The following is a 25,827-nucleotide window of genomic DNA, read 5'->3' on the forward strand; positions in this document are numbered from 1 at the left end:
ACATAAAGCATAAGAAATGTCTATGGGGGGAGTCTTCATGGTATCACTTTCAGGCCCTTAACCGTTTCATAACTCAGTGACATACCCTCTTTCCAACAAAACAGCTCTGTAGTATTTTTATATTTATATGTAAAAAAAGAGTCAAAAGATTAGATAGTTTCGACGGGTGCTAGAAAGTTAAAGATGACATGGGTTGGGCAACAATCATCAGTGGAGGCTACAGTCGTCTCACAGTCTTGTCTCTTCTCGAGTGAACATTTGGATCTCTGCTATTGTTTTTTTAGGAGAATACCCGGGGACTAGGAAGGGTTTTACCTCCCTTGGCCATCCTGTTCGATCATCTCATTGTGGGTTGTTTTGTATTGCGGCAACCCCCTGGGGTGCAGTCTGTGCATGTACTGTATGCCCTGGTGAGGTCATCACCCCAGTGTCTCTCCTGTAAGTAGGATGCCTTCAATTAGGGGGCAATAAGGCGGGTCTCTTAAATATGTCTGTGTTGGGTTTTCAAAAGTTCTACAAATACTACCTAGACAGCTCAGTTCAAGGGACAAGGGTCTTCCTTCTGAATTGTTCTGATTAAAAATAGATTATATTTTATAATAAAAATAAACTTTCACACACTAAAAAAAAAAAGGAAAAGCTTTAAAACTTCTCTAGGCATGGTATTTTGCACAGGAAGTGTATACTTCCTGTACTAACCTATGCTAGACTCGGGCACACACCCTAGCACTATGGCTAGGTGTGGCGCTTGGCAGCTCAAATTGACAGCGCCCTAGGGAGAGGAGAGAGTCATTTCTTTGTATATCTGGACTGGCGCTCTCCAGCAGCCAGTTCAGCCTCTTTTGAGGCTGGGCTGCGTTGCCTGTTTTTCTTTTATCTGCCCCTAAGTATGTTAGCTGGAATTATCCTCCTTGTTAGCACTTCAGTTCTGACAGAAAAGGGAAGTGAGGCGCAAGGGGTTAACACGGGGGATAAAGAACACGTCCCCTGATTCAGCTCCAGTGTAGCACCAGACCACAAGCGGCTCCTCCCACGCCGTGCGAACAGACCCGGGCAGCGGTCCATCGACGCTCCTCGTCGTCGCCAGGCTCTGAAAAGTACGCGATTGCGCCACCAAGGCTGCCAAACTTGTAAAAGTAGAAAAAAAGGCGGCTCTTTCCTGTTGGCTTCGTCGTGCTCCTGCATCGGAGAATAGAAACTGAAAGTGCTCGCAGTGAGCGGCCGTAGGACACCGCAGTTTGGGACACTCACGTGGCTGTTCTGTGTAAACTAACCACGGTGCCTGTGAAGGGTGAGCCTTTGGTAGCGCTTAACAGGCACCGGTGCTTCCGAGCCTCCAAGCCGCTGTGAGTGTGCATGGCGCGCCCTCCTCTGGGGACAACTCCCGCCCCCAGGTTTCTGTACCTCGTTTATGTGTTCATTTCATTTTGACGCGCTACGTGCCACAGGTGCTGTTTCAGAAGAGCCTAAACAGCCCCCGGATAGTTTTGCATCGTCATCCGCGGGCGGAGGCAGGGCCATGTGGTGGTTCCAGCAGGGCCTGTGCCTCTGGCCCTGGGCGTTGGTGGTCTGGTCCTCGGCGTCCTTCATCTTCTCCTTCGTCACCGCCGTCCTCCTCCACCACGTCGACCCCCTGGTCCCCTACATCAGGTAGGTGAACGCAGCGAGCGCAGCCAGTGTACCGCATCCCACGGCTTCGTCTCTGCCTGATGTAATGCAAATAGCGCCTAGCACGAGCTTGCCCTTTCGAAGCACTGTAATAACAGGTGATATTAACACACTCAGTGATACGTATGGATACCGCTGAAGATTAGCGCCCACTAAGATTAGAGTATGTTACTACGTGACAGATCTTAGTGGTAATTTTTTAAATCTTTGCCTTTTCACGTCAGATGTGTTTTTATGTTTACAATCAATCGAATAATGCATTTGCGAATGCCTCATTCACAAAATGAACCAAGACTGCTCCTGAAGAACTTTTTGCATGCATACATGCCCAGCTTATTTTGTGGAGAGCGCAGATGTCACTGAAGATAAGGGGTGTCACATGACCATGTTGTAAAAATTCACTTATTTGGCTGCAGTGCTTACATTGTAAAAACAATATACGTGCGGAGTCCCAAATGATTTCTTTAGCAATCTTCACCTTCCACCACTAACGCTGCCCCTCCCGCCACTGGCACTGTCCCCTTCCACTACTGGCACTGCCCACAGAGCTTTAAGCTGGATTCCACGAACACCGCCTATTTTCAGCTGAGGTTTGGGGGCATTCTCACATGATTACAAAATAAATAAAACCGGCACACTGTCTCATCCAATAAACACATATGCATGACATTTACAACCCCCATGGCCACATTTGATGACCTCATGGACATAAGAAATCAGCTTTCTCTAGGTGTACATTTCACCAGATTGATAATATGTTTTACACTCCAACCACCCTTGGGAATGGCTGCTTATTGCAAGCAGCACAACCACGATGTGATGTACGAAGTGGCTGGGACTCTGATATTGGGAGACTCGAAGAAAGAAAAAATGAAGGACATGGATTCTTTATGTTGAAAGCAACTAGTGCATCTCCTACAGAAATAATCATGAAATCTGAAAATCACAGGTTTTCATTTGGCCAGAGATAACCCAACCCTTCACCTTTCTGAAGTTGATAAATTAGCTTCCATTAAAAAGGGTACTATCAACAGCTGCTGGCCAGTTATTAGAATCATCAACAAATATTTGATTCAAAGCAGTGCAAAACAAGGTACTATCTTTGTCATCCAAGGTTGATAGTAAAAGCACGACTGACTTGGAGAGTTCAGGTAGAAAGTGCATAAAGAGGAGATGGTGGGAAAACCTCCCCTGTGGACCGAAAACTCGGCAGCCAGGTGTTCCTTCCGGCCTGAATACACAAGAACAGAATCAGACACCTCTTGCTCGGGGCTCCCACAAGCATTAGACTTTCTACACTTTAAAACTCTTGCAAAATCTCAGGATGCCTGGACACCCTTGAAGTCCATCTTGGGGAAGATCTACACCCACAAGTTTGATATCCACCTGGATAGAATTGGTAGGAAGGCTGTGTGGTACAGGACGGGGGCATGGCGGAAGCACAACGTTTCCTTTGTTGGTCCATGGGAGCAATTTTGCTAAAGTTACCACACTGGTGTTGATAATTAGGAATTTTTAGATCATCGCCATTCTTCCCTGGACCACTAGATCTGCTCAACCACCAGTTCTTTCCTTTACTCATGCATTATTCGCAGTCGCAAGGGTGCTGTGGACAAGGGTCCCTGTAAATTCTGGTGTCTCCTTTTATAGATGTTCTTCTCACGTCAGACAGTTCTTCCACTCTCAGGCAGGCCTCTTGGCCAGAATTGTTTATCAGAAGGAGGCAGATGAGTAAAAGACAGTTTGACATCTTGAGGACGGAACAAATCCTGCAGATCAAGTTGGCGGTCAGCTCCAGCTCCATTCGGCAGGTGGGATAGTCGGAAACTGAGCAGATCGCCTTTCTCAGGGGCAGATCGTGTTATAGTGTTTTGCCTAAGCTGGCACATTAAAAATCTGTCTCTTCTGGAAATTGAAGTTGACTCCTGCTTTCATAACAAACAGTTGCAGAATAAGCAAATCAATTATTCTGTATGTCAGATGATGTTGCGAAAAAGCAAAAGGGCACAATGGCAAAAGAACCCTTCATAGTGATCCAGCCACTTGAGCAACATGCAGCTCTTCCAATCCTCCTCGGGCTTGACCGGAAACAACTCCAGATTTCTTCTTCACCACTCTTGCAGCCCCTCTTTCATTCTGTCTCCCTCCTGTTTTGTACAGACAGCTTTGTTGACACCCCCAGCAGCACCCCAAGCCTGCCGATTAATTTTCCCTCATGGTCGTTTCTCAAAATCCCCCCCCTCCTCCCCAAGCCGGACTAACCGCTCTTGGCTGCAGCGGCCGCGGCTACCCCAAGCTATTCACTACTACTGCAGCTGAGACCTGACCCTCAGCATCCCATATCACTCTAGTCCTGTTTGGAAGATGTGCTGGCCGCTCACAGGGAGTTTACCTGTACAAGACTCTTCTGGGCACCTCCCTGCTGAACAGATCCTGCCTTGTAGTGCTTGAGGGAAGGTGGCCCGTTGCATTCTAACCCTTACCTTGGGGGAGATTCAGCCACTGCTCCAATAGTGCCGGTACGCCTGAGCTTAAGCCTCCAAGACCAGCGCTTCCTCTGTGACTACTGTGCTGCCAGACTTAATTGAGTGAGCTAGGACAAATACCAGCACCACTCTGAGAGGGTTCTTGCAGTGTATAGTGCTGCATCCAAGAAATGTGTTGTGTGAAGCACTTTTGACCTGCTAGCACCTCAGATATAGGCAAATTAAAGCATTGTAAAGAAAGCAACCATTCAGTTCCATTTACATATTTGCCACGTTTGGGATTGAAACCCTTATTTTACTTGGTTAGACAGAAGCAAAAGGTACTCCCATTGTAAGAACTACCCACAGACAAACCTCAGCACCTCGATGCTGAAGAAATGCCTGACACTGTGCATAGGGTACTATAGGACACCATTTTTGCCCCTAGCCCTCCCAATCGTTTTCTTTTACTGCTGAACTAGTTGGTTTCATATCTTTGTATTACATCAGTAGTGCCTTCCAGCACTTCCTTAAATATCTAATCTTACCCTGCCTCACCACCAGATCAGTGCAAATGCTGACAGTTTTAAACATAGTCTGAGTTGAATTAATAGCGTTTCAGAGAACACAGTATTATTATTACTTACTTTGTGTTATGTGTGTATGCATGTGTGATATATACATACACACATGCACAGACAAACACACATATATTCACTGGGAAAAAAGGTTAAAGTGATGTTATACTTAGGTGAAAATATTTTATTACCATACATAAAGTCAACCTCCCGCGTACGCATGATCTTCGGCTATGCTTGGTAGGGGATTAGAGCTGTGTGACCAACTATTTTCTTTTAAAAAAAAATATATTTAATAAATATGGGGAAGGGTGTGTGAGTGCATCCTCCGACTCCCTGATCCACGAAGGCACCTGGTCACCCATTCCCTGTGCCCTTTATTTAAAAATAAATGAAAGGCAACGCACAGCCCCTTCCCCGCACCAGCAAGGGCCCGTGGACCCCATCCCCCGGGGCCTTTAGAGGGTGGCTTGATGCCCACCTATAGCACCCAAAAATACTCTGTTGAGGGCTGCTGGCCCCATCTGGCTCCTGACCAGCTTCACACAGGTTGTTGGCAAGAGCCAGCATTTTTGTCTTTTGATCCCACCCAGCGAGAGCAGCTGCTTTAAATGCTACTTCCAGATGTGAGCAACGTGGAGTTCCCTGCCCGGGAGTGTGCGGGCAGGGTATGCCTGCACTCTCACTGTGAGGGAACCAGAGTGTCACAGGGGTGGGCTCCCCAGGACACTAGATTATCGCAATATAGGCATAGGGTGTGGGGTGCCCGGCCCTCCAGTTAGTATTTTTACCTCAGGGGATGGGGTACCTGGGGCCCAAAAGAAGTTGGGGGGTTTACGCCCATTTGGCTCTGGCAGATGGGGTTCTCTGTGCCCATTTATAGCTCAGGGAGGGAGGCTGCATGCCCCTCTCCCATTAAATTAATATTTAGCTCGAGAGATTGTGGTCCCATGGGGCCCTTACTAGCTTGAGGAGTGGGGTCCCACTCACCACTCATCTCCATATTTAATAAATATATGTATATATTTTAAGAAAAAGTCCTGCAGGAATCCAGGGGGGTCACAGCCTCACTTGTGTTTGACCCTGAGGGCTGGGGCCCTGTGTGTGTCCGTAGTGGGGGCCCGCTCCCCAAAAATAAAAATGTTAGACCCCTAGACCAAGGGCCACCCTGGAGGTCCATTCTATTTATAATTCGAATGCCGATGGGCCTTCTTTTTTAATAAAAAGCTGCGATCGTGCAGGACTCCTGCGGGATCCCACATTTTTTGCCCCCTACCCTGCATTTCCAGGGAAGCTTTCTGAATGTCTCCCAGAGGTCTTTACTAAATAAGACAGGTAGGTTTCGACCTAAAAATTAAACCTATTTACACTTTATTTATTAACTCATCCCCTTTTCCTTTAAGGAAGTGCTTCATTTAAAAGCAGTACAAAGGGGGTGGTGATGGACGGAGCATCTGAACCAATCAAACACTCACACCCAGTGAGTCCCTTGCTCTCTTTGCCACTGGATTCAAGCAAGCCGGGCTGAAGACGGCTGGAATGCCAGAAACCGGTCCTCGGAAGCTTCTTTCCGCTCCAGGGAAGACATGGCTTGGCAGTTCGGGCTGGACTGTTCCCATGAGGCACAGGGTCAGACTGATTTGCATATAGCCATGTCTGAACTGGGGTGGCAGAGTGGGCTAAAGAGCGGTGATGGATTAAACAGTTCGCAAATTACCACACTGGTCTCAAATTGCAACTAGTGTTTTGCGACGAGTGCTACGTACATCTGACCCTTGTTCACTTGCGTTGTGCCACACGTCACAGGAAGTCAGATTTCACTGGCTACTGATTTTGCCCTAGTTTCATCTTGGTAACCTACCATGTTTCACCCACCACAAGTCTGTTTGTATGATTTTTCACCTTTGGTATCTATCTCCTGCTTCTAAGTACAAAGCTCGTTTACTGTTCCTGTGTGGATCCCTGCTAAATTAATAGTCTGTCGAAAATGAATGATATAATAAACACGTGAGACTCAAGAAGTATAGCTTTAATAGGTTTCTGTGATCAGATGTGCTCTTTGGTGTAATAGAATTGTGCAAGCATAATGTGGAAGTAACGCGAAGGATTTAAAATGTTCACAGAGTTATCTAGAATAGTTGTGGTTTCCAGTTCCTCTTAAGCAGTCTTATCTGGCATGAGCTTTTAGCATTGATTGTGCCAGGGAAGGCAATGAGGCGAGTGTACTGAGGCTTACACATTAGCTGATAGAGACCAAGGTGACCGAAAGGATATTATACATTTATTCAACTGATACAAACATACTATTGAATTTTCCCGAAGGTAGAACTTTTAATAATCCTCCGGCTGTGACTTCAGTAAACACACATTTATTTATTTGTAAAGTTTTATATAGCGCTGGCTAGACCCGGAGGTATCAGAGCGCTTTACATGAGGATCAGTGAATTACAGATTGCATAGACAAGTATAGACATAGCAAAACACCCTCGAGACAGCTGCATGCCACAGACCTGCTTCCTGCACTCTGAGGAAGAAGCAGCCATGATGCAACATTTACCATCACATGCAGTCCTGGTCGGACTAGGACAAAAATAAGCACGGGCACCAAAATAAGAGTGGCCCCCTTAGCAAAGCAGATAGTTTAAAAGGTGACCCACAATTATAATTCAGGCCAGTTCTGAACTTGTAAAGACACGCTGTATGAGTATGTTGCAAGGTATTGAGGCTGCATGCATTTGGTTTGCTGCAGGCAATGTTTGTGGCAATATCAGGGAAATCAACAGTTAAAACTGGCCAGCCTGGCCATAAAATATGCCCACAATTGTGGAGTGGTGTGGCTCACTGGTTAGAGGCGGCAGACCCGGAAGCAGAAGTCGGCCCGGGACCAGGGTTCAATTCCCGACGCGGCAGGGTCGTGGACCAGAGTCAGCGGACTCGACAATTCTCGCCACGGTGCCTACTCTAACCTGGGGTCCGACTCGGCAACTCTGGGCATTAGCTTGCGTAATCTGCACAACGGCCCCATCAACGCCGGGGATGCCTGGCTCCACCTTGGGGATTCCCAGTAGGGACCATCCCACAGGGAAAGCCAGGACGGGTTCCCCAGTGGTATACAGCGCCGGGACGCCCCTTTGCTGGGGCAGCTGTGCGCTTTACAAGTATACAACATTTAACATTAACATTTAACAAACAGCTAAGAAACCAGCCCACTCGCTAATCTGTCAGCCCAGCCCATTGAGCATTGCCCGATTGCTCTATGAGTCAGTCCGACCCTGAATGCAAGTGCAGAAATAATTCTTCCCTTCCAATATTGCAACATTTCCTAGCTTGAGGAGGCCAACTGTTTGAAATGTCATTTTGGTAATATATAGAAGTAGCAGCCCGTCCCGACGTTGTCCGGGTATGAATTGCTGCCGGCCAGTAGTATATTGTTTTGTAGGATTTCGTTTTGATAGCGTTTCTTATCTGTGACAGGCCTGTGAAACGCTCCGATGGAAAGGGGCGACCACTCGGTCCCCCCGAATGTATGGTTGGGGGCCCCGATCCTCCCAGGAAACCATTTTGGGCGGGGGGCGTGTCTCGGCTGGTATGCCCGAAGCGGCGTAGCCGGGGCACGCCTTTTCCTGCCCAAGAGGGGTTGTCCTAGACACCTACACCGATGGCCACGCCCAGTAGGCGTACCGGCGGAGGGTTCACGCCCCCCCGAAGAGGAATAAAGAGAGCGGGAATCCGAAGAAGCGACCTCTTGTTCCTGTGCTTGGAAGCTGCACCCACTCGTTGCACGTGAGCCCTCGACGGAACAAGGAGCAATTTTGAGAACTTGTAATTCTTGTGTTTCTCTTTCAGCGACTTTACAGAGAAGAGTCCCGGACCGTCTGATCGACCCGGAGTAGATAATCGAACCATGTCTGGCAAGAAGGCAGGAAAGGGTTCCGAGACAGACCAGGTGCTTCGCATGTTGGTGAACAGAATGACGAAAATAGAATGAAGCATCGGTCAAGTTCCAGCGCTTGGTCGTGATATGGCGGGCATTAAGAAGCAACTGGCCGCAATGAACAAGCCTGGTAACCCGAAGAAGGTAATAGGCCCGGCATTGCCGGGAGTCGTCCCTGAGGGTAGGGGGAAACGGGTCAAGAGGAGGGCGGCGGCAGGGGAGGTTCCGGTCCCTGAGGTGCCCCCGGTCAGCCCTGCCATACCAGCTGATGCCCCAGTACCAACCCCAGACGCGGGTCAACCGATTCCGGTTGTGATTATGCCCTCCAACGACGAGGACATGCCTCCCGAATTGGCCACCCAGTTGGCCGCATGGCTCAACAAAAAGGCAGGGGGTGCTACGGTGCCCGCAGACACGGCCGAAGAGGCCAAGTTACTAATCCAGCAGTTGCGGCAGTCGCGAGATGCCGCGAAGGCGAATCTCCCTCTTGTCTCCCCACAGGTGACCCCGGAAGGACCGGCAGCTGGCATCGAGAAAACGGCGGGAACAACGACCGAACCGGGTAAGCTCGCTTTGCCAGTGGCGGGGGAGGGCTCATTGTGCTCAAGACGGGAGAGAGTGGTTCAACATATCCCGTTGGCCACGAAAGAATTGATATGGGCAGACAAGTATGTTAATATGTTTTCTTTGTTGACTGACCATCGCGAGATGGAGTATGCTAAGACACAGAAAGATTTGTGGCACCCGAGTGTCTGGCGAGCCAAAATGGCGGGATTCAGGGTGGATGAGACGATAACAAATTGGGCCAAGGCCTTTGCAATGTTTACTGCAATTATTGGCGAGCGTAAGCCCGAGGTATTGCCCGAATTGTCTTGTTATCAGGCACGTATAATGGATTTTTATGAAACATATGAGGGGAATGAATGGATGGGTTACAACATGAAATTCCGTAAAGCGAAAGAGTATGATTCATCTCTGACGTGGGATTGCCTCGACTCGATTTCTTGGCAGAAGCAGCTCCTGCCTGGCGCGGCGAGGACGTCCTCGCCAGGTGGGAATGGGTCAGGGTTTTCCCGCCAGCAGCCCGCGGTGCCCTTTCGAGCAGGCGCCGGTGGCGATCACCAGCCGAGAACCGGCGGGAATGGTGGAAAGAGGGGGGTCTGTTGGGGCTTCAATAGAGGCAACTGTACCAGACCGCAAGGGACATGTAAGTTCAAACATGCGTGTGCGGGTTGTGGGAATTCCTCGCACCCGGAGAGTTCATGCAGGTCAAAAAATAGCGGGTCGGGAGGTAGAGGAGGGTCCAAACAAGACTGAGGGGGATCGTTGTGTACAATTGCCCACTCCCGTTGATCTCTTGGCTATGACTTCGTGGTTAAACAAATACCCTGATTATGTCTCTGCTGGGGTGTTGAGGAAGGGATTCTTATATGGCTTCTACATCCCGGCGGGGGAATTTCGTGGGGAACCTTTATGTAAAAACCAGCTTTCGGCACAATATAATCCAGGTGTGATGGCGAGGAAAATCGCTAAAGAGGTGACCCTAGGCCGAGTCGCTGGCCCATTTCAGCACCCGCCAGTAGCAAATTTCATCTGTTCCCCATTAGGGGTGGTCCCTAAAAAGGACCCGGGGGAATTTAGGCTGATCCATAATCTGTCAGCTCCAAGGGGTTTCTCAGTAAACAATGCTATTGACCCGGAAGTCTGTTCGGTGCGGTACGCATCATTCGATGATGCCGTCACCATGTTAAATCGCCTGGGCCCCGGGGCGCTGATGGCGAAATCAGATATCGAATCAGCGTTCCGGTTGCTCCCGGTACACCCACAGGATCAGCGTTTGCTAGGTTTTGCGTTCCAAGGACGTTATTACATGGATAAATGCATGCCGATGGGTTGCTCCATTTCATGTGCCTATTTTGAAACATTCAGCTGTTTTTTAGAGTGGGCATTCACCGAGGCCACAGGGCATAGGCATGTTATGCATTACCTAGATGACTTTCTGTTCTTGGGAGCTGCCGGCGACACGGAATGTGCGCGGGCGCTACAGGACTTTTGCATCCTCATGAGGGAGTTTGGAGTGCCATTGGCACCAGGTAAGATGGTCGGACCATCTACTTCACTGGAGTTTCTGGGAATTGAGCTCGATTCTGTGGAGGGATGTTCCCGTTTGCCAGTGGAAAAGGTAGCTAAATTTAGGGCTTCCCTGGAACTGTGCCTTAGTAAGGAGAAAGTGACCCTGCATCAGCTACAGCAAGCAGTGGGTCAGCTTAACTTTGCCTTGAGAGTGATACCAATGGCCCGCCCTTTTTCACGCTCTATTGCACAAGCTATGGTTGGTCTCACGGAAGGACACCACCGCACAAGACTGTCTGCAGAGGTTCGCCAGGATATGCGCATCTGGTTGGCATTTCTGGTGGACTTGAACGGTCGAGTAGTGTGGAACAAGCCAAGCCGCCAGCGTCTTCGGACGAGCTGGGTTTGTGGACTGACTCGGCGGGGAGCGTGGGATTCGGCGCCATCTTTGGTAATCGATGGTCGGCGCAAACATGGCCGACGTGGTGGCACACCAGCGGTCTCACAGGTATCTCGAGCTATTCCCTATTTTTGTTGCTCTGATGGCATGGCCGGACGAGTTCAGAGACCGCTCTGTGGTATTTTGGTCTGACAATATGACTGTTGTCGAATGCATTAACAATCAGGCAGCACGCTGCAAATGGATCTTGAGATTGTTGAAGGAAGTTGTGCTGCTTTGCATGAGACTGAATGTACAGTTCAGGGCGAAACATGTGCCGGGTGTACTGAATCATGCGGCTGATGCACTCTCTCGTTCACATATGCAGGTGTTCAGGGGTTATCTACCTACAGCGGACCTAGCGGCGGCACCATTCCCCGAAGCACTCTGGCTACTCGGTGCCCCGGATTACAAGACCTCGTGGCAGCAAGCTTAGCCCCCAGGACGAGGAAGGCATACGAAGGAGCGGTTCGTTCCTATTGTGCATTTTTGGGTCCGACAGGGAATCAGAACTGGGGTCAGGAGGATTCCTTCCTAGGGTTCCTGGTAGCACTGCACAGGGAAGGCCGATCAGCGGCAACGGCCAATAGACACAGGGCGGCCATTTCATTCATGGCGCAGGTGCATGGTATCAAAGACCCAACAGCTTCCTTTTTGGCGAAAAAAGCCCTTCGTGGCTGGCAGCGCCTCGAGGGTCGTAAGCAAGACGAGAGGCGCCCGATTGGCTTAGAAAGGTTGTCCCTTCTCATGGCGAAACTAGACACGACATGCTCCTCCCAATTCGAAGCAGTTCTGTTCCGGGCAGCTTTCACATTAGCATTCCATGGGGCTATGCGGGTGAGCGAACTGGTCGCAAAGAATAAGAAAGATGTGGAGGGAGGCGTGTGCAGGGATCACATCCTAATTAGGGGTGATTCGATGGTAGTCACGATAGCTAGGTCCAAGACTGACCAGGGAGCTATGGGAAACAGTGTTGTTGTCCAACGCATGCGAGGGTCCCCCACGTGCCCGATAAGGTGCATTGAGGAATACTTGGCACTGAGGGCGGATACATGTGGGGGGAGTTTGCTGAGGCACGTGGATGCCACCCCACTGACGAGGTTTCAGTTCCAGAGGGTGCTAGCACTGACAATCGCGGCGGCGGGCATGGACCCGTGCGATTTTGGGACCCACTCCTTTAGGATAGGGGCTGCTACTGAGGCTACAGCCAGGGGTCAGAGTGCGGAAGAGGTGAAACAGTTAGGACGATGGTCCTCGAATTGTTTTAAAAGGTATGTGCGATTGCACATGTTGTGAAGTCAAGTTACATGCACTCACGCTTCTTGTCTTCTGTTTGATTTACAGTTTCGCGAGCATGTCATGCGGGGCGGAATTGGCAGTCGACCCAGCACCAGGGGACCAGCGGTCAGAGATCACCTGCTGAGGAGAGAGTGGTGTGGGTCGTGGGCCACTCATACGTGAGGCGGGCCGGGGACGTATTCAAAGCAGGTGACGTGACTCACGCAGCTGGGGAATACGGGTACAGAGTGGCCTTCCACGGAAGGGGCGGGCTCTGTATTGACCAGTTCGAATCTTTTATTGAGGGTCTCTTAGGGCGGCAGAGGTCACCGCCATCTGTAATCATAGTACACCTGGGGGGCAATGACTTGGTGACACTCAGTAGGCGAGTATTACTCGAGCGAGTTTTGTCAGCCGTTAGCTGGTTAGCAAAAAGAGTCCCGGGGTGCACGATTGCCTGGTCCCACATGATTCCCAGAAGGGTTTGTCGGGGGCCTTTCAGTATCAGCACTGAACCATTCGGTGAAGAAGGTTAACAACAAAATTGGTAGATTGTTTCGCTCTGCGCAGTTGCATAGCATTCCGCATGGGTGTATTCGGGGTGATCACATGTATCTCAATGATGGGGTTCACCTGTCCCGGGAGGGGAATGTCTTACTCATAGGAGACTTCATAGCATGGCTAAGGGGTTTGAGGAAGCATGACCTTTAGGAGGAGTTTGTGGGGGGGCCGGATAGCCGGTCAACTATCCGGCCTGTGGCGGTAAGGTCATGATCGGTGAGCAGTAATTTCAAGGTCCCTAGAGGGGGGCGCCACCCACTATGGATGGGAGCGCCTGGGGAGAGGTGGCCATTGGCCCCTCCCACTGGGAGGCTGCACCCACTAAGTATGGGTCGCCTAGGGGGAGACGGCCATGGGCCCCTTCCAGGGGAGGAGGCGGCTATATGCCCCTCCTACGAATTTCCCGGGGCCCGGATATCCGCGACGGCGGATGTGATAGAGAGTGTGGGGCGGGGGGGGGAGTCCACGCTGCCTTGGCCTCCAACAAGACAAGGGAAATTGGAGTTGGCACAGAGGGTACAGTCCTCTGCGCGGCCGCCACTCACACCGTGAGGGCGAGAGTTTTGGTAGTAGGGATCTGGCACCGGTTGCGACCTTGCCATTGGCCCTTAATGCTAGGATGTACAATTTTAATTTAGAATGTATGCATTTGGAGGATGTTAGACTCGGCTAGGAAACCTTTGTATTAGAGATTTGTTAAGGTTAGCCAATGAACATGTCTTCATCGAAATGTAATAAATGAAAATTGTACATGATATGAAACTTTTATTTAATGTTTTAATTTTGTTTCATATTTTAATAAATACGGCCGGGAGGGTGACTCCCTCCTGCCTTCCAAAAGTTCAGAACTGCGTCCGTCTTCCCATTCTTGGGGATTGTGTTGGGAGGGGGTGACAGGCATCCCGGCCATATGGAAAGGGGCGACCACTCGGTCCCCCCGAACGTATGGTTGGGGGCCCCGATCCTCCCGGGAAACCATTTTGGGCGGGGGCGTGTCTCGGCTGGTATGCCCGAAGCGGCGTAGCCGGGGCGCGCCTTATCCCGCCCAAGAGGGGTTGTCCTAGACACCTACACCGATGGCCACGCCCAGTAGGCGTACCGGCGGAGGGTTCACGCCCCCCGAAGAGGAATAAAGAGAGCGGGAATCCGAAGAAGCGACCTCTTGTTCCTGTGCTTGGAAGCTGCACCCACTCGTTGCACGTGAGCCCTCGACGGAACAAGGAGCAATTTTGACCCACCCACCAGCCCCTAATGGCAATGTTAGTTTTGCAATAAAGTCTTTCTCTGATAACATCTTCTTCCCTCTGTTTAGTAGAATATGAAGGTCTAGCTTAAGGATGTGACTTCTGTCTGAAGGTGCTGTTTTCTTTTAGGAATAAACAAATGATGCAAGTAGACACGATGATAATTTTCTCCCTTAGTAGGTAAACAAATGTCGTATTTATTTTTTGGTCCGGCGGTAAGGTCATGATCGGTGAGCAGTAATTTCAAGGTCCCTAGAGGGGGGCGCCACCCACTATGGATGGGAGCACCCGGGGGGAGGCGGCCATTGGCCCCTCCCACTGGGAGGCGGCACCCACTAAGTATGGGTCGCCTAGGGGGAGACGGCCATAGGCGCCTTCCAGGGGAGGAGGCGGCTATATGCCCCTCCTACGAATTTCCCGGGGCCCGGATATCCGCGACAGCGGATGTGATAGAGAGTGTGGGGTGGGGGGGGGAGTCCACGCTGCCTTCCTACAGATACCTCACACGGGTGCTCGGACGACCTTTAAGATGGCGTCGAGCGGAAATGGGGGCCCCCAACAAGACAAGGGAAATTGGAGTTGGCACAGAGGGTACAGTCCTCTGCGCGGCCGCCACTCACACCGTGAGGGCGAGAGTTTTGGTAGTAGGGATCTGACACCGGTTGCGACCTTGCCGTTGGCCCTTAATGCTAGGATGTACAATTTTAATTTAGAATGTATGCATTTGGAGGATGTTAGACTCGGCTAGGAAACCTTTGTATTAGAGATTTGTTAAGGTTAGCCAATGAACATGTCTTCATCGAAATGTAATAAATGAAAATTGTACATGATATGAAACTTTTATTTAATGTTTTAATTTTGTTTCATATTTTAATAAATACGGCCGGGAGGGTGACTCCCTCCCGCCTTCCAAAAGTTCAGAACTGCGTCCGTCTTCCCATTCTTGGGGATTGTGTTGGGAGGGGGTGACAGGCATCCCGGCCATATGGAAAGGGGCGACCACTCGGTCCCCCCGAACGTATGGTTGGGGGCCCCGATCCTCCCGGGAAACCATTTTGGGCGGGGGGCGTGTCTCGGCTGGTATGCCCGAAGCGGCGTAGCCGGGGCGCGCCTTATCCCGCCCAAGAGGGGTTGTCCTAGACACCTACACCGATGGCCACGCCCAGTAGGCGTACCGGCGGAGGGTTCACGCCCCCCCGAAGAGGAATAAAGAGAGCGGGAACACGAAGAAGCGACCTCTTGTTCCTGTGCTTGGAAGCTGCACCCACTCGTTGCACGTGAGCCCTCGACGGAACAAGGAGCAATTTTGACCCACCCACCAGCCCCTAATGGCAATGTTAGTTTTGCAATAAAGTCTTTCTCTGATAACATCTTCTTCCCTCTGTTTAGTAGAATATGAAGGTCTAGCTTAAGGATGTGACTTCTGTCTGAAGGTGCTGTTTTCTTTTAGGAATAAACAAATGATGCAAGTAGACACAATGATAATTTTCTCCCTTAGTAGGTAAACAAATGTCGTATTTATTTTTTGGTCAGGCGGTAAGGTCATGATCGGTGAGCAGTAATTTCAAGGTCCCTAGAGGGGGGCGCCACCCACTATGGATGGGAGCGCCCGGGGGGAGGCGGCCATTGGCCCCTCCCACTGGGAGGCGGTACCCACTAAGTATGGGTCGCCTAGGGGGAGACGGCCATAGGCCCCTTCCAGGGGAGGAGGCGGCTATATGCCCCTCCTACGAATTTCCCGGGGCCCGGATATCCGCGACAGCGGATGTGATAGAGAGTGTGGGGTGGGGGGGGGGGAGTCCACGCTGCCTTCCTACAGATACCTCACACGGGTGCTCGGACGACCTTTAAGATGGCGTCGAGCGGAAATGGGGGCCCCCAACAAGACAAGGGAAATTGGAGTTGGCACAGAGGGTACAGTCCTCTGCGCGGCCGCCACTCACACCGTGAGGGCGAGAGTTTTGGTAGTAGGGATCTGACACCGGTTGCGACCTTGCCGTTGGCCCTTAATGCTAGGATGTACAATTTTAATTTAGAATGCATGCATTTGGAGGATGTTAGACTCGGCTAGGAAACCTTTGTATTAGAGATTTGTTAAGGTTAGCCAATGAACATGTCTTCATCGAAATGTAATAAATGAAAATTGTACATGATATGAAACTTTTATTTAATGTTTTAATTTTGTTTCATATTTTAATAAATACGGCCGGGAGGGTGACTCCCTCCCGCCTTCCAAAAGTTCAGAACTGCGTCCGTCTTCCCATTCTTGGGGATTGTGTTGGGAGGGGGTGACAGGCATCCCGGCCATATTCACAGTGCACTGCTGATGCACTTAAGAGTGCGCGTTCAGTAGTGTGTGAACTCGAGTGTCCCTACTTTATTTTTCCTTGCAGTATTATATAGCGTGAACTCGACAACATGGCATGAGCACAATTTACATTACAGAAGAACACATTCATTTGTGGGAGGCACGGGGAGACAAAGCGATTTGCCTGGAATCACAGGATGTTGAGCTGATGCCGAGATTCGAACGTAGCTCCCCAGCTCTAAAGTTCGCAATTCTAGAACTTGTGGCGGGAGGTGTGTCTAAAAGTGTATGTCGGTGCTGGCCATCAATGAGAGAGACCTGTGCATTTTTCAAATGGGTGGTGAAAAAATATGAGTATGTTGCTGGAGATGTGGGCCGTGCCACCAATGTACTTACCGGGGGAGGGTCAACACCCATTATTCCGCAACTTTCTTTCCGCATACCATCACTCCGCATACTTTCATTACGAAAGTACCATGACTCCGCAATGCCATTATAACGCATGGCATTACATTTTATATGCTTTTACCATGCATACATTTGCAACGAAATTCGTTGTAAATGCATGAATGGTAAAAGCATGTTTTTTTTAATGTTTGGATAAGGTAAGTATGGGTATAGGGGTATATGTTTTGGGGTACTGAGGTATATGTTTTGGGGTGTTTGGATATTTTAAGAGTTCAGATATAGTTTTGGGTTATGGGGTACAGGGGTAGTTTTAAGGTTTAGGGATATGTATGGGTTTTGGGGTACAGGGGTATTTTTAGAGTTCAGGCTAAGTTTGGGTTTTGGAGTATAGGGGTATTTTTAGGGTCCAGGGGTAGGTTTGGGTTTTGGGGTACAGGGGTATTTTAAGGGTTCAGGGCTAGGTTTGGGTTTTGGGTTACAGGGGTACTTTTAGGGTTCAGGGCTAGGTTTGGGTTTTGGGGTACAGGGGTATTTTTAGGGTTCAGGGCTAGGTTTGGGTTTTGGGGTACAGGGGTATTTTAGGGTTCAGGGCTAGGTTTGAGTTTTGGGGTACAGGGTTATTTTTAGGGTTCAGGGCTAGGTTTGGGTTTTGGGGTACAGGGGTATTTTTAGGGTTCAGGGCTAGGTTTGGGTTTTGGGGTACAGGGGTATTTTTAGGGTTCAGGGGTAGGTTTGGGTTTTGGGGTACAGGGGTATTTTAAGGGTTCAGGGCTAGGTTTGGGTTTCGGGGTACAGGGGTATTAAGGCTCAGGGGTAGGTTTGGGTTTTGGGGTACAGTGGTATTTTTAGGGTTCAGGGCTAGGTTTGGGTTTTGGGGTACAGGGGTATTTTTAGGGTTCATGGGTAGGTTTGGGTTTTGAGGTACAGGGTATATTTATAGGGTTAAGATGGGTTAGTGTTTAAGGGTTTTGGGGTATTCTAAGGAGTAAGGGTGGGTCATGATTATGGGGTTCAGGGGTATTTAAAGGGAGCAGGGTGGGATTAGCACACGATATGAGACATGGCATGAAGGGCGGAACATACCACACACCCCCAGCAGTTGTCACGCCCCAGCACACGCCCACAGCACAACGCAGACACGCCCACAAGGGACTACTTTGCTGGCACGGTTCTTTTACCTTTTTAATGTATATGGTGGGCGTCTGCATAGCCTATGTTCTTCTGCTGCAACTGCCCTTTCCAACGCTATAATGGGTGTTGTGATTGGTGCTGTGGTTCCTGAGATTACCCGCCTCAAAGGTTTGGGCTCTCTCTTTATTATATTAGTATGGATAATGTACCCCATATTAAGTTACAACTTTAGGGCACTCTGAATCCTGATACAAGCACTGGACCTGGTGCCTTAGGTTTATGGGACACATAACTCCTCTGATGACCTATAATAGCCTCATTCTGTTCAGCTGGTGATTACATTGGTGCGTCGATGATGCTATGTACTTTCCTTGTAGCTTAACACACTTCCCAGAGTAAACCAACCCTTTCACACATACATAACGTTGAAATTCTAGACCATTGTTTACCAAACTTTCTAAATGTATTGCCACACCTTGGCTGCACTGCGCAGATCCCGGAAGCAGCTACAGAAGTGAGTGGGAGTGGTGATAAGTACAGATTCAGGGCTGATTTGGGAAATGGGTTTATTGTTTGGCACCTTGGACTTTATTTTACTTTATTCACATCTGTGTAGTGCTAACTTCCTTTTTGTCGCATCCTAGCGCATTCTCTGTCTGGTTGCCCTATCGTTAGGGTCTGGGTAGGGGAGTGTGTCATTTGTTTGAATGTGTGTGCTTGTTAGATAGCGTGCATTACGAAATTAATTACATTTTGGTGCCATCCATTGGATGGGACTGACCTGTCCAAGGATAACCAATTTCTGAGAATAAATACATTTTGAGCGATTTGAAGGAAAGGACTCAGGATCTAACAACGCAAACTGTTAATTATTTCTCAATTTAGAAACAGTTCAAAAATACCTGTTGATTTGCTATGTAAACTTTGGTGCTCTTAAAATGTTTGGTATCAGATCAGAAACGGAAGTTCTAGAATTGCTCTGCATGTTTTAGCAGAGGCCGCTCCCGTAGGGGGCCTCAAGGACCGGCGCCTTAACGGCCGCCCAAGTCCCCCAAGGAACAAAACCGGTTGGCGCAGGTTAGCGCTGATAGAGCGCCAGGTCACCCAGCTAGGAAATTTTACTAATACTCACCTGGGCCCATATTTGTAAGCCACACACCTTAACTTTTATTTAGGTAACTCACGCTCTACTAATAGTATATTTGTGATTTAACTCTAATTCCTATTCCTATAACCTAGGAACCTAAACACATTGGATCAGGGAGTTGAGTTTAAAGATAGGCACTAAAAACATTTATAACATTTTGTAGGGATGAAATAACCACAGACTCTGGGTAGGTTCAAACTTTTATCTAATCATCATCATCATCATATGTCATGAGCAGAAGATTAAAAGCAATGAGACTATCTGTAATCAAAATCATAAACAGTGTATAGCTATGAATAAGATAGAGTATGCCGATCATTTAGGAACTTAGAATAAAGGAAAGGTAGAAACAAGGAACATGCTAATTTTAGATCACAGATTTTCACAATTTGATTAAAGGAGGGTAAAGAAAAAGGAACATACTAAACCCAAAGACTTTCGCAATTTAGATGGCAGTTTAACACCTTGGCTGCTAAGGCAATTTTCAGCCTGTGCTGGAAATTGCAATTATCCTTTATTCATGACGAGCTGGGCTCGTCATCAGCACACGACCACTGTGCACCATGACGAGCCCAGCTCGTCATCAGCATCGAAAGGGTTAAAGAAAAACTTATAGCAATTCGAGATTTAGAGTTTTAGCTCAATACTATAGGGAAGGTAAGGTTTGGAACATACTATTAAAGTCAGCTTATCTCCTAAAAAGGGAGGGTGAGAAAAGGAACATATACTATATAGAAACGATTTAGCATTGACTAAAGGTGGGTTGAAAAATGGAACATGCTAATAATCAGTAATACATGGATATCTCATTTACCAAGGGACGGGAAAGAAAAGGAACATATGCAATTAAGCTTTGCAATATTCGAGAATTTAGGAAAGGAAATGCAAATTCATTTACAATCACCCACACAGACTTTATATTTACCTAGGATAGAGTGAAGACCAACCCTGGCCACGGGTCAGTTGGAAAAGACAGGAAGAACCCCAAGGACTTCAGTGCCAGTAGGCGAGCGGGTGCAGCTCATGGACAATCAGGACAGGATAACCCCAGGATTTGGATCATGACCGGTTCATCAAAGGTTAAGACCAACACCTGCAGCTTCGGTTGCAACACCTGCGCTACTCCCTCTCTGCAAGGAATCTGCCAATAACCCAGACTGGGTTATACATTTTATCAGCAAAGTGCTTCGCCAGCACTTTCACTTCCCAAAAACCCCGATTGGGTTCTCGAACCTCCCAACAGAGTGCTCCGCAGCTCTCTGTTTTTAGTCACCTATTGAGTTCGTTGGGTCAGTGACAGGTCAGCTATTCGGACAAGTCGGACAATTTCTCTAGCTAAACCTACGATAGTTATACTGTTTTTCCCAGGTCAGCTATTCGGACAAGTCGGACAATTTCTCTAGCTAAACCTACGATAGTTATACTGTTTTTCGGGTCAGTGTACCACCCCCAATGTTGCAAGTGTAAGGATCCCCAATTTTGATTGGACAAAGGAGGAGGACAGGTCATCACACCACCTAAATTTTAGACTTTCTCAGACTCTTTATGTAAATTCTGTTAACGCCCATTGAATTCAATGTTCTCATGACATATGCCTTTGGTTAACAATGGCGAATATAACATTGAATACAATTGTAATGATTTCTGGTACAGTTCAGCTTCTTCTCGCTAGGTCGCAGGTTGGGTTCCCAGGCGCATCTTGGCTGTGGTTGCCAGCTGGCTGGGTTCCACTGCTGCGAAGTTCAATTTTCCTCCGCGGGGACATGCGCAAAAGGGACTACCAAAATGGAGTAGTGAGCACCTCCCAGGCCCAAAGAATACGATACATGAAAAGTAAGAGGAAACAAATTAGAACACAGTAATAAATGCTTACACTGTATACCATGAATCTCTATACTATACCCATTACTTCAATATAAACTGTAGCATTAGGATTAAGCAGAAAGAACAGCTTAGCGCCAGCAGCAATGCAAGCTTCAAGCATGTGAGAACACAGAGCAGCCATCTTAGCTCTGTTAAGCAAGTGCAAACAGTTTCCCACCAAGACATTGAATATGTCACATCACATGGGTATGACCGACGCATGCGCAGTCTAAATTCCCGCGTAGCAGCAGCCATTTTAGGTTGCAAGCGTATTAATATAAATAGACACATAAGCAAGCTTCTCTCGGACACCCAAAAAATGTCAGACGAGGGGCAGATTAATAAGACATACAGGTTGATTAGTTAATTAACATTATTTCGAGGTTCATGAGTTCATGCAAGTCGCTTTACGTGCGAATCCTTTCTCCATCAGCGCCACCAGGAATTGCCGTGCGGTGAAAAGCTCCCGAGGCCCTCCCACTCCCCAAGAACAAAGGGAAGATGGAAGGGGGGAGGGGGATATTAGGCGACGCTCCCCCTGGTCATCTCACCTTTTTCATCAGGGAGCTGGGGAAGCAGCACCAACGATTTTTAGTACTGGGCGCGTTGGACCAACATACTTATGTAAGGGACTGAACTTGTCCGAGCCCCCGATGTATAGCGGAAGGCGTGAAGCACTGGATGAAGCGTGAAGCATTGGATGAGACCTCTGTTAGCTCAGTTTTTGGGCGCCAAGCAGAGGGATCTGAACGAAAGCTGCGCCGCACCGCACCCCCATAAAAGCAGCCACTCTCAGAGACCACATGCCCAGCTCCCAGGTGGCACTACCCAGCCACTGCGGCTTGTCGGAAAAGAACGGGCAGTACTCGGCGGATGGCTGCACATACAGCGCAGGGCAAGCTTTGGTAGAGTGGGCGCAGGAGGCTCGTGGATATGAGGAGCGCGGATGACCCCATCTCCCCATGCAGCGGTAAAGGAGGAAGAGGCTGTCGGGCCGGAGGTGAACCGCCGGTACAGGACAGCCATAGCTGCAAGGGTAAGAGTGCAAGAGTTAAGAGAGGAGGGGTTGCGCGCCTTTCTTGCCGCTATACAGGTGAAAATAGGGGTGTAATGGCGGCGTACGGTCAGAGGTGCCGGGAACCAGGGTTGAGCTGTGGCATTGGCACCGTACCTGGCTGATCGATGTAAGAGCTTCTGGTCGGCTGTGTAGCATGGGTCACACTGCGTGTAATCAACAACCCCCGAGCCGCACATTCAAGGTATGTGTTTGCCAGTGGATGGGGCTGGTATGGCTCCAGCCGAATGTCGTAATCGCTCGGATGCCTACTGGGTGGATCTGCAGAAAGCCATGGGAGGGAATGTGAATGGCAAATCACTGAAAACTCCCTGTGCTGATCAGGAAGGAATAGACCCTGAGTAACATGGCTGGTGCTCGTGTGAAGCACTCGGATACTTCCAAGGTATGGTATGGGCTGAGTCTGCGCAAGATAAATCTGCGAAATCCAAGCCAGGAAGGTTGATGTATAAAAATACAAATAATAAATAAATATATAAATGGAGGTGATTGAGATTTTTGCGCGTCTTTTCGGGATCTGGATATCGCCGGTCAGCTGCTAGGCTATCCATAACAGGGTTAAGCGTATGCAGTACAGAGGTGTGTATATGCTGTAGAGTGCTGGTTCACAACCCGCGGATGCGACTAGCCGAGTGATTGATTTCTGTGTAAACTACGGACGACGGGAAATATGTCCAGCCGGGCGGCCGATCATCCTTCCAGGGTCGATAAAACGAGGAGCACTGATTACAGCTGAGCGCCAACACGTGCACTAGCTATGCAAAAATGCACATTTCTGACCCTGTTGTAGTACAGGGTTCGCGGGGACTAACGTAGGGGCTACGCAGTGGGGGATAAAAGGCCTGGGATTTTTTACGTTCCTGCGACCAGCCTGCCACTTAATTGTCTGAAGCCTGGGGTCACTCGCACATGGTGGCTGTGCATTTACTAAAGCTAAACTAGCCTGCTTTATTTCTGTACAAGGTAAACACGGGGCAATGTGTTTACCATCACAGAACCAAGTTGCAGCCTAGGTCCAAATCACACTGAATGCGCCCGATGGGAGACCTCGCGGAAATACCAGGTGCTGTATATAACACGGGGACCCTCTCTGAGGACGATACATTTATGCAGGGAGAAGAAGGGGGAAAAACATATGGCATAATACCAGATTCTGTAAGCAGGAGTTTTTGTGTTAAGATTAAATTGAGTAATGGCGTTCAGAGCAGATGGCTGTATGCAACGAGTTCCTCTGTGTGGAAGTTGTCACGGTTGGCCAAGTAAAGGCCTAAAGGGCGCAGCCTCGGCTCAGCAGCAACATGGTATGGGGAAAGTAAACATTGGGGCTGCACTGGGGTCCAGCATAGAGCACCAGAGCAGGCCTAATTCTGTATGCAGACTGATGCAGTCAGGGAAGGAAGGTACTAGCAACCACGTAGCGCATGAAGGCACAGGACTCAGTGCCTATAGATGCCAAATCAAGTAATTCATTAGCTTTACAGCCTAGGGCCTTACCACCCTGCATTCGCCCGATCCCAGAAGCTAAGCAGGGTTGGGCCTGGTTAGTACTTGCATGGGAGACCTCGGCTCCTGTGTTTTTGAGTTTTCTGGGTTTTGATATTAAAGTGCATTAATCTGCGGAGCGGGCATCCAGCACTGATGAAAGCCCCCCTTTGGTGACATCCGAGTGGGTTAACGACTAATTAAAGTATCTCTGACCTTTCCTGTTCTCGGGAACACGAGTGGCCATGGCTGGAAACTATTCCACCCGCAATTAGGCGAGAAGGTTGATAGAAACACTGAACTGCCAGTAGGAAATAAGTATATTAGCCCCCTGCAGTCGATTAGCCCCCTGCAGTCGAACGCACTAATCTAATGGTTGAATAAGACCACGTGGGGGGCAAGTCACCGAAGGGCGTCCAGTGGCAGATGAGTTCTAGTCAGGTCCTGGGGACCTATGATTTTCCTTGTGCCGGGTAATTGGCACCAAGGCTGGGTAACGGTGGGGAACACCATTGCAACAAGCCCTAGTTAAGGGCAGGTACCCTTGAGGCCCAGGAACAGTTATAAATACAAGCGCGCTACCACAATAGTGAAACCCTAAAGGTGATGCTGCAAAGCTAGCCTTAAAGCAGCCGCGAGTCCGTGCAGCCACAGTCCCAGAGCATGCGTTTCAAGTCACAGAAAAAATGTGCTTAGGCACGATCGGAGCGAGAGAGGTCTCAGTCTAATCACGGTATGCAGTGCTGAGGGTTAGGAATCCAGCTGCACCGAACAGGTAACATGAAGGGAGATCATACGGGCTGATACTAAATCAGTACCATGGAGTTGGGAGACAATAAACACCTGTTACCCGGTGCATAGATAGGGGTGGACAGGCACACTACAAATAGGCGGTTTAGGTTCTCTGTGACCCTGGTTGTGCCAACTCGTGAAAATAAGAAACATGTACAGTTCAGCGAGTGGCATGTATACGAAAAAGTCTAACATGATAGTACTAAAATGTACTAAAACAATCTAGAGCAGTTTCCAAGAACTGTATCTAACAAGAAGACAGATTTCTCGAGCTGGTCCCAGGGCGACCAGTCCACGGTGTTGCCGATGGTTGGTGGTAAACATAGTAAGGGGACACAGCAGTATGAAAAATCAGTACCTTGGAGTCGGGGTGACAATAAAGCAGCTGCTATTCAGCGCTGGGACCCCAATGGGCATATGCGCACTTTACAAACACATATGTGTGGCTCTCTGCACCCCCAGCAGTGTCTACTCAGGATTTCATCCTTCCAAAATAAGAAACAAGTAGTAAAGTGGCATGCGCTGCCTGGGGCGAGTAAGAAAGGAGGGGCATGTACCCGAACGGGGCACAGCAGAGGGACTGCACAAGCAGCATAGGGCGATATGGCTCTGACAGAGGAGAAATAAATTAAAACACAGGCAGTAGTTACACACCCCCACCTGCACTGGCGGTGTGACAAGCACGGGGCTCGGGCACGCCCTCAAGCTCTATCCTATTGCACAGAAGAGCCCATAGCAATACCAAGGTTAGGTCCCTGTGCCTCCCGGCGGGGCCAACTCAGAATTTTATCCTCCCACAGTAAGAAATAATGACAGTACAGTGGACGGGAGGTAAAGATAATGTCCGATGCGAAAATACCACAACAAAACGCACAGTTATGTGGTAAAAGAATGGGTCACGGATAATGTGATACTAATGAGGGTGGAGGTCAGGAAAGTAACATATGTTATATCACGCCTCCACAAGCGGCATCTGACTGTGTCACAATTTCTAATTTCATGTATGACCCATGGTGAGAGGAGACGGTGCTGAAAGACTCCAACTGGGACACAAGCGTGCCATGCAGAACGACAAGGACGAAGCAGAGCACACCATGGCGTTTTTGGGGAAGATTGCCGTCAGACCTTACCAGACATCAGCCTCCTGGAGATACCGTTAGAGGTGGGTACCCTAGCACTCGAGTGGTACAACAGCATGGGCAGGCCCACTGAAAGAGGAACAGAGGCGCGAAGAGACAACAAGGGTTAAGGGGAGCCGCAGGAAGACAGAAGCCTCCCTGGCAGCGTGGTGGAAACAAAAGGTGTACTGGTTTGGTTATGGAAACACACCGACAGAGCGGTGTGTAGAAGGAGGGCCACTCACTCTCAGATGCCTCACGGC

General features: G+C 49.2%; 1 protein-coding gene across 1 annotated transcript in view; it reads left to right on the top strand.

The window, feature by feature from the left end:
- The first annotated feature begins 825 nt into the window (after positions 1-825).
- The window catches only part of DRAM2 (DNA damage regulated autophagy modulator 2), a 253,651-nt gene continuing 228,649 nt past the window's right edge, over positions 826-25,827 (top strand). Inside the window, exon 1 of the mRNA XM_086923092.1 lies at positions 826-1,650. Within this exon, the coding sequence (XP_086779218.1) occupies positions 1,412-1,650 (239 nt within the window). The 5' untranslated portion in view covers positions 826-1,411. The remainder of the gene's footprint in view (positions 1,651-25,827) is intronic.

The sequence above is a fragment of the Lissotriton vulgaris genome, chromosome 5 (genome assembly GCF_964263255.1).
Source record: "Lissotriton vulgaris chromosome 5, aLisVul1.2, whole genome shotgun sequence".
NCBI classification, from domain to species: domain Eukaryota; kingdom Metazoa; phylum Chordata; class Amphibia; order Caudata; family Salamandridae; genus Lissotriton; species Lissotriton vulgaris.